We start from the raw sequence: 13,686 nt of genomic DNA on the forward strand, positions 1-13,686 counted from the left end.
AGGAATAGAGAGAGCACAGGTAACAGGAAGAAAAATGAAAGAATACAGCTGTTTGCAGATGCTCCTCCTGTTCAGCAGCAGGCATTCCAGATTTTTGAAAAATTTCATAGCAGAAATTTGAACCTGAACTTGCAAAGTGATGAGCACTTCACAGAAAATACGCAGCATGACCAGACATTCTGAGAAAAAACAACTCGACGCACAGTCAGTGTAATGAATTTGTTTTACAGGCCTTTTACAATGTATATCATGTTCTCCACAGTCCTCAATCCCAATATTTCTCCTATCCCCTTTGAAAACAAGATTCTTTTCTGCTAGAAAGAAAAATGTATAGCTGAAATGTGTTATCTTAAAAGAACCTGTAATCTTATAACAAAGAAGTGTTCACTGACACCACAAATAAATTCCAGCAGAGCTGGATACTCAACTGCGTTCATTTTCTTTTTTCTTCTCTTTTTTAATAAATCAATATGATCATGGCATTTTGCCAGCTCTTCTGCTAAACCAGAAGAAAATAAATTCAGGAAACTGAAAAGTAAATAACACTCAAAGTCTAAATGGATCAGCTGGAGATGGGGAAGGGAAATGAATGCTTCTATTTGGTGTATGGAAAAAAAAGTCTACACTAAATTTCTTTTGCAGGCATACCAGGAATGTGACAATGCCATTCTTCACTACCAAATATCAAAAGATTCATTCCGTTTTATGTGGTGTCTCTTTTTCCTGTTGTGGCCTAATTGCATGTTTTGAGGGTCAAGGGCACTTTAACTAGACCTTCTCATTGTATTTCCTCTGTTCTCCAGAAAACAGACTGATTTCTATCTTCATATACATTGTTTTTGAGACCACAAGCAGTGAATAAAGAACTGGCCATAACTTGATCAATTCAGGTCTAAGAAAGGGACAAGATGCTCTGTCACTACAGTATGATACTAGACAGGGAAGCAAGGATTGCCAAAAGCTGTTTATCCCCTTCTCCTGCACCTAGGTCTACGTATAGGTTTATAGGTATACATATGTACACGTATAAGCATGCTTTAATCACATATTAGAGGAAGATTTCAGACTGCCAACAAGAATGTGACCACACAAACCCATAACCTTTCTCCAAGGTGCTTATTATTTAACTTCATTACACAGCAACGCCATAAAGGGAAAGGCTAGGTCTTTTTCTAAAGAATGCACAGGTGCCCAATTGGGGCCTCTTCTACGAGTTGCCTCAAGTTTCCTGCCAGTGAAATTGCTGCAGTAGGAGCAGTATGGTAACACTTCATATTTTTATTTTAATTATTAAATTCAGCATGCAGTCCTTGTAGTACCTTCTTGCAACTCGTTAATGTTTCCCAGCGTTATACTTACCAAGTTAACAAATTTGCCTTGCAAGCATTGCCTTCATGCACACAAGAAAAGAGCAGAATTCACTTTGGAAACTAAAGCAGCTCCCTCTATTGAAGAATAAAAGTCTTTAGTGCCATCTTAGCTTTGTGTATCACACTTGCATCTCTATCAAAAACCTAGATCCTGCCAAACACATCCGATTTCTTACACGTTGCACCATTTCCTCATTAGGAAACCCACACCTTTATCTCCATCATCATTTATTCTATCAGACTAGATTTAAAAAAAAAAAAAAAAACAATCTAAAACTTGCCCTGGGAATGTAAGTAGGGAATAAACGTAAGCAAAAGATAAAAGGTAAGAAATAGGTCAATAATGAGACCAAGAGAGTTGTAGTCACAAGAGGAACTCTTCCATGGGAGCTGACTGTTGGCTTCTCAACAGTGCAAAGCACACAGAATTGGGCAAGTCAGCATAAATTACTGTGCACAAATACAGCTGTGTATAACTCTAGCTGAGGAGTGAGAAGGCCTCACTAAAGCTGGGTACCATGCCACGGCGACCTGTGACTGTCAAAGTGGAGAGATGCCTACGTCTTAGCCTAGGAAGGAGGCACCCTACTGCCTGTTAAGTCCCAAACAGTAAAAAGAGGTTCACAGAGACAAAAGCCTCCCCGATATGAGTTCATTTTCCTTCTGACAGGCTACTCAGAGCACAAAAACCTACCCAAAACCAGAGACTTCCCTCCCCATCTTGTCCTGAAATGTAAATGGAGAATGAGGACACTTTATACACCCAATTTAAAAAAAAAAAAAAGAAAAAAATATTTTCACATTGATATTTAAGAAAGTACATGGCTAAAAGCTCTGGCTGCAGTCCAGAATAATTCAACCTTCCTTATGCAGTTAAGGTAATACAATTCAATCCTGATTTGCTATGTCTGTACTATTTCAGCTGCGAACCAGAATGTGCAGAGACACAGATGACACAGAAAGAGGCTGTGGTAATTCAGCTGAGCTCTTAGTCTGCATTTGAGAGAAAGCAACAGCAATTCATTAAAACATAGAAGAGAGTGGAGTTAACTGAGCAATTTTGGAATGAGTTTACAAGCAATTGCTTCGTAATCATGTTTGAGGCTAAGTCCTTGGAAAGTTAGCACGCTCTTGGCATGCTACTGATGTCAAGTTAATATTTCATATCATTAATGTCTTCTAAAAGTCATTACCGAACTTTTGGAGGCTGCTTATTTAACTCTACCTCACACAAGAGCAACAAGCTCCATCACAAATACAACTGCACTAGGAATGCAGAGGGCTTATCCTGTGAAGGTGGCTTTCCCGTAGTATCTGAAAGGAGGAATCACACCAAGCCTCACCACACTTGCTGAATAAGTGGGGAAGTGGGACACTTGGGTCCAGCTCCTTGTTCTGCTACGTTCTGTAAAACCTTTACTAGTAATCTGTGAAGTCAATTTGAGCTTTGTTCTCTGCCAGGCTGATTAAGGGGACAAATAATACCCTACCACACCTATCAGGTATTTTTTGGTCTACAGGTGAAGAAAGCTGTACAACTACCTGAGGTAGTAACGCACCAGGAGGCAGCCATCCTTCCACCTCTGGAGCCTCCCTGGCATAAGAGAGGACATGGGAGGCACGCAGCAGGGACTTTGCTCCTTCAGCTCTCCAGAGAAACAGGGCAGAGGTGAGACAGGACAAATCCCACAAGGGATTCAAAGCAACCTCCTCTTTGACAGTTCCTATTTTAAACCGGTTGGATGTTTTTGCCACCATTGCTGTGATTCACCACAGGCCAGTAATGTTCAGGAACCAGCTTTTTTTCATTGCCTGAACAGCAAAAGGGGTTGTAGCTCCTGAAAAGATGCACCTCACAGAACACGACTACGAGCACAGCTGCACAAAGAAATCCACCTCTGTTCAAAGCACTTTCAAATACCAAGTAAGAACTACTGATGGCTACTACACTCTTCGTAGGAAGCTGAAGAGCTGCTGTAAGATCATTTTATGCTGGGATCAACGATCCCAAACAGGTCTACAGGATGTTCCCAAATCCTTGCTGGTTCAGAAAGAGCCATGCTGAGACATGGGGCAGGCCAGACACACCACTGAACCTTGGTGGCAAGCAAGATCCACCACAGCATCTGAAGAAAATGCCTAGGAAAACCTCCCAGAAGAAAACAGAGGAGAAAGTGAATCTAATGGGCTGCTGAAAGCAACACTTCTAATGCTACCAGACTCAAACCAGTGGCTTTAGACACAAAACTGTACTTCCTTTAGGCAGACGAATTCTTCTATCATCATGGAAAATCTAGAGAGGGAGAGCTAAAGCACTTCTCTAATTCCTAGATTTGTCCTCCACCCTTACCTACTGCTCCTCAGGACAAAAGCTGACTTGCCTTCATTTTTCCTTCTTTCACGCTGGCCATTTTCATCTGCCATTAAATTTCCAGAGCCTAACGTTATATTTACCTCTGAAAAAGGCCTAACCAACCCCAAATTTCCTTGTTGTTCCAATATATTTGAGTCCAGTAAAAAGTAGGTTACGCAAAAATACTTGCTGAAATAGTGATCCAAATTCTACTATGCTTTCTTTAAAAAGAACAGTAAAGTGGCCCTCACCCAACAGGCGTATTAACTCGACAAAATTTCCATAAGAATAACGTCCAGGAATAAATGATCACAAACAGCCAACTCAATCCCATAAACCTGCATATAACCTACACAGTATATATACTTTAAGATTTCTGGAACACTTAGGGCTGAGTCCTGGCTGAATTTCAGAGGCTGCAATTATAAGGGGGGAAAAACCCAACCCCAAAGTTAAGATGCTCTTCATGCTGTACCAATTTATCATCACTAAAAATCAGATTGTAGACTTATTAAGCCACTTAGGCAACTCTTTTTCCTTACGGTTTGCTGCTAGCTTTTGCAAGTGACACAAAGAGTCGTAGAAGCCATTGCATGAAAAACAGCAAGGATGTAAAATCTAAGTTGTATCAGGTGAATTTTATATCACTGTTTTTTTCTACTAAATTGTTGCCACTTCATTGAAATTGTTCACCACATAAGAATTATGTGGTTTTAGTTAAAACCAAAATCTACTGAGTTTTCATTTCAATGTCAGATTCTTAAATACTAATAATCTAATCGCATTTGAAAGCCATATGCAAGTCATAAATTAAGACTGATTTTATAGGAACAAACGTAATGCTAGACTATTGGGAAAGACTATTGGATTTCCATCTTTACAGAAACAAAAGAAAAAACCCAACCTGCCATGGACACATTTTTTGAATGAAAATTCAAGAAGCAAAAACCAGTCTGCAAGCTCAGGGAAAGTGTAAGCTCGCCTAGAAGATGTTTCTCCTAAGATCAGCTGGTACATGAAATGCTTCATTTGGAATTAGTCTGTACAAAAGACTATTTGTAGATCTTTACTGCACAAAAAGGAAAAAAAAATTAACCCTTCTGATGGTACAACATTTTACCACTTTTTTCCATCAGTCAGTAACTATTTTCTTTGCAGACCAGCCACTAGAGGGTAGTGGTTCACAAGTACCAAACGTACACATGAAAGTATGTAAATTTTTTATATTTTTTTTTCTTTTTTAAATTAATTTTTATTCTTAAACCACACCTGCATACAACACAGCCTCAATGCGGTCCTTGATGTGTTCAGTGTTGCTCTGCGATGCCAGCGGGAGGTGAGATGTTCCGTTAGGAGATGGCACTACAAGAGGTCCCACTAGAAACGCGCCGGCAGCACCCAGGTAACTGAGCAGCGATGCGATGGCTGTTGCTGTGGCACGTTCATCTGGAGAAAACCATGTCGTGGAAAGAAATGGTGCCGCATTCATCACAGTTGGCCCCGCCAAGCCATTTAACAGCTGCCCTCCGTGAATCAGCCTGGAACAGAAAATAGAGACCACAGACATTTGGATGACAATTGCCTTTTTTTTTTTTTTTAATTTTAAATTAAAAAAGCATGTAAGATATTGAGTGCTGGAGATGGAGATGCTGCACATAGAAATGATAGTCCTGTGCAAAAAAAAGGATATTCTATACGCTAAAAGAAGCCAAATTAGACTGATTTAAAGAATCCAGAGCTACTCTGTTCTCATTACCTCAGATAAATGGAGAAGCAAATGTTCTCTTCAAAGCAGGAAAGGAAGAGGGAATAAAAGGGACTTTCTTTGCAGAAAAAAGATATGATGGTAGGATATAAGAGTAGAAAATGTATAGTAGCAGGAAAGCTTTAAATTATAAACGTCTTAAACCTGACCCCTCGCCTGCCTAAATCCTAAGAGAAGATTTAAATTAGTTATGGCAGATCGAAAATTGAAACACTTCAGCAAAATACTCTGCATATTTTTTCACTGCATTATTTATTTTTATTTACACACTCAGATGAGCTTTATGTGCCTACAGATGAGGAGGCCGAGCTGTTGAGGTTTCCAAGAGAATCATCTTCTCCAGCAATCTGGCCATTATCAACACATTGTTGAAACAGCCAAGCAAACCCAGATTTTTCTTGTTTTTCACACTTGTTGGGATTTAGCAGATAAGACTGGTGACAGAACAGAGAGAGTACTTCCAAGGAGTGAAGTCTCTACAAACTTTGGCTTAATAGTAGTACAATGAGCACAAAGAGAAAGAACTTTTTGAAGGCTCTTCCACACGTGGAAGTCAGCCAGAAACCTTCCACTTTGACTTTTCCAAAAAGTGATCAGCCGTGAAAGGCAAAAGCATTTTGGAATTTATATAAAAACCTCATGTCTAAAAAACAGCTAACGAGTCAAACAAAACATTGCAATCCTCCAAAGTAGATCTACCCATTGTGCAATAAAATGGTGGCAGATGATATTTTTAAATGGGTGGTGTTTTTCTAAGCGTAGCAGGAACTCGATGTTATTGCTGCAAAACTGGAGTTGTCAGACATAAAAAGCTACGGGCTGAAAATGGGGAAACATAAGCTAGCATTTAGGCAATGTTTCAAGCCACAAATGGTTGAATAATATACAGTGTAGCAGGAGTTATTTTAAAGCACACAAAGGAACAAAATATGCAAAAGAAATGCTGACAGACTCTTTATCAAATTAACAAGCTAGCTTGCAATAAAAAGAAATAGATGCTACTGATTCTCAGTGGATTAGAAATTAAATTTTTTAAACAAAATTTATAAAAATATACAGAAAAAAAGAAAACACTATTACATATCATCTGAAGGAAACACTTTTTGAACTGGGACAGAAGTAATAGCCACTCTTAAATTTAAGCAATTGCTCCATTTTTTATTTTTTTATTTTTAAAGTTCACATAGCAAGGATAGATTTCATGATCATTTGTTCATGATGTGCTTCAGATGGACATCACCATGGCATAGTCAGGCCTCTTTAATGCTTGTTAAACTAGGGCCCCCCAATAAAATAAAATGAAATAGTTTTAAACAAATGAAAAGCACTATCTAAATAATGACCAGGTATAGTTTTCTAGAGGAGACATTACATGAATCCCTTATGGTTACTCTCCAACCCAGTGTATTTTGGACAAACCAAGGCATCCTTGTGCACTTTGGTATTTTCATTTAAGTTATTCTCAAAATTATCCTAAACTGTTCCAGGGTATTTGCAGAGCTATGCTACAGTCCCAGAAACAGCTGCATTTCACTAGCCAGTGAGGTAACTACTGCAACATATAAAGATATTATTTTAGTATTTCCTCTCACTCCAAGGTGAATTTTATGCTTAAATTGTGGTTTTGTTAGTGTATGCTAGGAAAACTGTGTCACCGCAAAATAACCTTTATAGCTATAGGTGCCATATTAATACTTCTGTTCACTTACACCACTATGATAATACTGTTTTAATTCAAATACACCTATTCTATAGAAATCCTAAGGGCAAATGAAACTCAATAAAATCAGAAAAAAGTACAATAGTTTTTCTGCAGTGCCTATGGGCATGTAGGTAAAAGAAGCAAAGTTTGTAAAAAAACCCAAACAAACCAAACAAAAACCCCAATTTATATATTGTCAGAATTGCACATACTCTTTTCATGTATTTACACTTCAGATTTAGATCTATCGAACCCCATCATCTGAATAAAGCTCTATAACTGACCTCTATACTAGAGGAAGACACAGATGTTAACTTTACTTTGCAGATCCAAAGGGAGAAAACAGTATCTTAATCCAGAACTTAAACTCTACATTATCTTTCTGTCTTTTTTTTTTTTTTTTTTTTTTTCAAAGAGCGAGCCAATGTGTGTGTCTCTGTAGGTCTCTTCTGTTGGCGTTCTCCTGCCTGCTCTCTCTCCTGCCCTGCCTTGCCCTGCCTGGTGTGCTGTCTATTCCCATGGATTTGCCCTTCCATCTGCATTTTTGGCATTTACCAAGCTTGACATTATCATCCAGGATACAGCATCTCTTACCTGCATATTGCTTAATTTTTCAAGTCTAACACGTGGGTTAATAAACACTATTTTCAGACTAAACTGCCACTGATATATTGACTACTACCTCAAATATCTCTGCATACAACAACAGCCTAAACCTTATTTTATCTGTTTTTCAATAGTAGCTTGAATTAAGCTACTTTTTTCCCTGAAAAAAAAAAAAAAAAAAATTATTTGCATTGTTCCTCTACACATCCTTAACTCATTTCCCTGGAGAGGCAGGGACGAGAGATTCAGAACGTGATCTGGTGCATTTACTAAGCTGCTACTCCCGGAGACATATGTAGCAGCCGCTCCATCTGACAGAGAAATATGAACACAACAGTACTGGTGGCTTTTTGCTGTTTGTTACAACTTCTTACCATCACCACGCTAGATTTGGCTCTCACAGCCCATAGTAGTCTCCCCCTGAACACCATCAGTGCTGAGAATTGCTCCAACACCAGGACACACTTGTTTCTGTTACTTCCCAATTCTCTTCTTGTTTCAGCTACCGAAAAGGTGCAAAGAGCGATAGCATTTTTCTCCACCACTATTTTCAGTTTCATTCTGCACAACAAGATTTCTCTTCCCTGAGAAAAGGGCTAACAAAGTAACTTTAGCTCAGGACCCTACCCAGATGGAAAAATATTTTTCAGACTTATTACGCTAACAGGGTAATTTTCATCTGTTATTTATCCAGCTCTGCTCCGTTTTCAGATGCTTTATTTATCCAACCATCATCTAATTATTTCCATGTATCAGAAAGTAGAGAGCTACTGAGTTCAAATAATAGAAAATAACACAAGAGTGGAAGGCTTTTTAATCACAATCATGAAAGAGAAAATTGGAAAAAATGACACCAGAAATTCATCCCTGACTTACAAAATAATTGATGACTGTCTAGCTTAAAGCAAAAGTGGGGAAGCAAACATCTACACAAAATATCTTATTTTTAACCATTTCAGAAGCCAGGTGAGGGACCCATCTCAAAATTTCAAGGTTTTTGCCCACCTGACCTCTGTGCTAATGAATTTGTGTGCTCTGCCAAACTTTTAATTTGCAGTTGAACATGAGGCCTTTAAAAAAAAAACAAAAAAAAACCCCAAAATAATTATTTGAGGACTATGTAAATGTAAATGCTAGTGCTAAATACAATGAGCCATAGCATCACAGTAATAGATATCTTACACATTTACATCACATACATATCCAGCTATATATTAAAAAAATGCATACACAGGTATTTATATATGCATACACACACCTTTTTTGCAAAAAATAACGATCACATTTCTTCCTAAACTGGCCTCTGAATTGCAAAAACATACAACAAGGGATAGTTCAAATATAACACTAGAAATTAAAGAAGAAAAACTCTTTTTGTACGGAATTGCCATCTCTGTTTCCAAATTTTTGTCAAGTCACATTATAAATAACTTAAATTACATGGTTTTCATCACTTCCCTGAGGGAAGACTTTATATGAGTATTAAAAAGTAACCTGGTTATATCTACTTTACTCACTCCCTGCTGCCACTGTTTCAATATCCTAACAAGCAACAACAACAAAAAAACCCCACATATAAGGCTATAAACGCTGAAATTACAATATCACTGAGCAAACTGCGTATGAAAAAATGTGAGATTATACAGGAAAAAGGTTTTAGTGATTGATGATAATACCATATAGTTAAGATGGGAAAGAACTTCCATTTACAGTTGGCTTGAATTATCTTTTTCTCGCCGTACAGGTTGAAACTTTTCATGCATGGTCACGGTCCCATCAGTTACTGGATTTGTTAAGCTATTAAAAAGCTGCATGTTACATAAACACTTCTTCTGTGTAAAAAACCCAGACATTTAATGTTTCTTCCACAGTATGCCTCATGCCTAGACTTACGAGCATTTTAAATGAAAGAAATTCTCATTAGTTTCTGTACTCAGACAGGGAAACAAAGGCAACGGTAGGGGAAAAATGATTTACCCGAGGAATGACTTTTAATACAATGGATTTAAATCACAACATTAAAAGAAGTTGCCAAAGCTCAGTTCTAAGATGTGTTAATTGAACTTGTTTTGGGAAGGCTAGGACTGGAGAAGTCGTATCAGTATTTTAATACCGATTAACAGAGTTGAAAAAGCGTTTTCACCTTTTCTTTGGCAGACAACGCAGGGGAAGCGCGAGGCCGTTGGCCCCAGTGCATTGCTCTGACTCTCCAAACATGAATTTTCTCTACCAGCCTCTGATGAGCCCCCAGTCAACTGGGAAATTAGGTTCCTCTGGGTCCTAGGAGGGAGCAGACCTCATCTCAAGAGCCTTGTGATGACAAGAATTTGGTGGTTTATTTGTCTGAAACTTTTCCCATGCTTTTCCTACTACGCGCCATGAGACTTGACCGCTTACTCACTATGCAAACTTCTATGCAGAGGCAATGAAAAAAAACCTCTAAAACTTCTATGCAGAGGCAATAAAAAAAAAAGAAAAAAAAGAAAAAAAATTGGTAACTCAGTTTTGCTGCTGTTTGGCAAAGTGTAAGGAGTAACGAAGTCATTTAGAGCGCTAGCCTGCTGCTGCATGAAGCCAGCATTGCAGCATGCCTCTCAGTCTGGAAAAGTTTAGTAGATGAATTGCTGATCCTAACAATTAACGCAAAAAGGGATTCCGGATAAAGAAGTTAATGTTTTACAGAAATGGAGGGCTGATTTTTCTTTCACATGCCTGACAGTTTTACTCATTGAAAGAAGTGGATTATTCAGCTCCTGCTAATTTGGAAGACAAATAAGTTTATATAGCGATTAGCTCATTGTGGGAACTACTGGAAGCAAATGAAAGAAACCCTTCCACTGGAGGACTTCAGAGCACTTCTCAAGTGCTATTGAATTTAGCCTCACTACACGGCAACAAAGCAAGCAAATACCTCCTATTCTAGAGCACCTACACTGATGCATGATGCAAGTTGCTTGCCCAGGAAAAGGAATATAAAAAGACTTGGACTTGCCCACATTACACATTAGGAGATAGAATAAATCTCAGAGGGAACTGATACCAGTTTTGTAAAGAACCACCTGATTCTTCACAGTCTAGTTACTAGAAAAGGGTAGAGCTTTTCCTTTAGGCTCACAAAAATAAATACAACAAAAGAACCCTCTATTAAATGGAACCTTTTCAGGTACTTTTTAAGGCAAAGGCAGAGCTAGGGAGGTCAAATTCATGCTTTACAGAAATTCACTCCTATAGAGTATGGGGAGAACCCGATGCAAATGCTGTTCTGTTCATAACCCAAAGAGAGTGCAATAAGGCTCTATATCTGGAAAAGGATTGGAAAGAAAAATACCTCTGGGTAAAGCAATGAATTCATCTATTAAAAATAACATTCTGAAAGATGAATTTCATGAAAATGCACTTCCTTTCAATATTTTCATTAAATGATATATTTATACTACAAAAGCTTTATGCCTTCTGGATATTCATGGATTGAGGCCATTAGCATTTTTTAGCTTGTTTTTGATGCATGCGACCACTGATATGTGGAATAATTTAAAGCTGTTTTTCCCCATCAGTAAGAAAAATTATTACAAGCAGAAAGCCTGAGTCACTGTGTGGTACATTATCACCAGCAATATAGTGAAAAAGAAAAGAGAAAAACTTAAAAATGTACTTTTGACCATTTTCATCAGGAACTGGGCTCACTTTTCACCCCCTGTAGAAACCATGGCTTCAGCACAGTTGGTCACATCATTATGGGAGTGGACTTGGAAAGGACCACAGCATCTCCTGGGCATCCCCGCATCCTGCCTCTTCTCCCACTTTTAAAGAAAACAGCAAACACATTTGCAACGGTCTGAAAACCAGTGAGTTTTGGTTTTAAATTTAAAAGGATTGGAAAAACAGAGTTGGTCCAAAACCATTATTTTTGAGAGCCTGCCAAGAGAGAGAGACAAGGATTTGCAAGAAGAGGAAGCAGCAATCGCAGGCCAAGACCTTGGCGTCTCCGCCAGACGTCCTGACAGAGGAAAGGGGCAAGGCAGGCATACAGCAAGACCTCTGGCAGTTTGGTGACAAATTCGCTCACATCCTCACGCCATGTTATTGTGCCGTCACCAGAGCTGTCACACAGCTGAGAAGAGGGTGTCTTCACTTAAAGCTTTAGCCAAGTTTGAAGGATGCGGGCACATGAAATCAAAGCTTCTTTCGGCTTTTTTTTTTTTTTATTAAAAGGGTCCGTCTTTGTTGTTTTTCTTTTAAAGCTAACCCACTCCACACACCCATTTTTAAAAGAAGACATCTTTAAAGCAACGCTAATGGAGGACACACTCATCAAATATGAACAGACCCAAAATAAACAGCGTTGCTGTAAACACAAAGTAGGCAATTACATTATGGGCTAATGAGGCAAAACGTACTGAAACAAGTTATCAGGGAAGCACACCAGGACCGGCTGCTATCAGAGCTGCCATGGGAGAAAGCTGATGGAGATTACTTAGCACCAGATAGGTCCTAAGTAGGATTTTTTACTAAAAGAATAGGAAGGAGATACAGCAAATTAGGAAACTGGATAAACAAGACCTATTTAAATGCTCCTGCAGAATTTTTCAGTGAAAGAGCAAGAGGATGTTTTGATTATAATGCAGCAACTTCAATAAAAATTTAATTAATATGAATTCTTCTTTAAGAAATTAGAAATTAGCCAACAGAATATGAGTCACTAAGGCAAAGAGCTCAATATGATTAAAAAAATCAAAAGCTTAGTGCAGTTGAGGATAACATCTGCCATTATATGAGATAGAGCTAAATATCCCACAAAGAACATAAATTGTCTTCCCTTCCAGCATAGGCTTGTACTAGCTGAGGCCTTGTACCTTGTAATGCTACCCATTAAATATTGCTGCAATACCAAACCCTTTCTGAGATTTAAGTTTCCTTTAATACATCTACTGGATTTACCACTCCAAGAATTCACACAGGATCTGTAAATTGCTAATTCAGCAGCTACCCCTGTTGCTGGGGGAGGCAGATGGCCGCCACAGTGTCATCCGTGGCTGAAATCCAGCACAGGAGCAAGAGGAAGGAGTATTTACCACCAAAACCATCAAGCCGCTGCCTCTTTCCACTAAGGCCTCTTCAACTGAAGGAGAAGCCAATTTGGCTGCCACCTAGTTGGCAGTGCTGAGCAGCAGCTGCCGGTGCATCACAAGACACACTGGGCAGTCAGAGGATATGTAGTCACCTACTGAATCCACCGCTAACATCCACAAATAAGTAAAGCAGGAAAAAAATCATCACCACTTAGGAACAACTCACAGGACCTCTTTATCTAAAACAACAGCTTTGGAGCAAAGGTTAAAAAATAAGACCTGTGTACAAGATGAAGCTGGTGGAGGTAATAAAAACAAGCTAAACTGTTACAGGGATATAAAGATTAAGTATTTCCCCTAAGAATCTACCCATGAATGACTTGTTTCCTTTTACCCCCATTTACCTCTTTTGTGGATGCTGTGGATTAACCCAGCTCAGCCTTCCCCCAGCACTGCAGCCAAAGCACAAAACAGCAAGTGTCACCAGTGCCAGGCAAGAGCTCCGTCTCATCCTCCTCCTCCTCCTGCGCTCACTGAGCTACAGCACTCAAACGGGTACCTTTATTTGTCTTTTTACTCCCAGAACCACACTTTACATTAAATACTTTTTTTCAAATTTCTCACCCCCAGTGAGTTATGGAGCACACAACATGCATCACTCTCTGTCTTTACTTCTTACGGTCAGATTCTTCTACCATCCTCTCCCAAAAGGCTCTTGTCACTCCCTGGAACATTTTAACCTCTCTTCTCCATTGCTGCACCAGGTTTGGGGTGCGTATTTGAGCACAGAATTGTGTTCAGTATTTCCAGGGAATATGAGA

At 38.9% G+C, this 13,686-nt stretch overlaps 1 protein-coding gene across 1 annotated transcript in view; it reads right to left on the minus strand.

Moving 5' to 3' along the window:
• SLC49A4 (solute carrier family 49 member 4) overlaps window positions 1–13,686 on the minus strand; it is a 65,310-nt gene that overhangs the window by 26,170 nt on the left and 25,454 nt on the right. Inside the window, exon 3 of the mRNA XM_074145649.1 lies at window positions 4,993–5,261. Coding sequence (XP_074001750.1) covers window positions 4,993–5,261 — 269 coding nt within the window. The remainder of the gene's footprint in view (window positions 1–4,992; window positions 5,262–13,686) is intronic.

This window comes from Numenius arquata, chromosome 3 (genome assembly GCF_964106895.1).
Source record: "Numenius arquata chromosome 3, bNumArq3.hap1.1, whole genome shotgun sequence".
NCBI lineage: Eukaryota > Metazoa > Chordata > Aves > Charadriiformes > Scolopacidae > Numenius > Numenius arquata.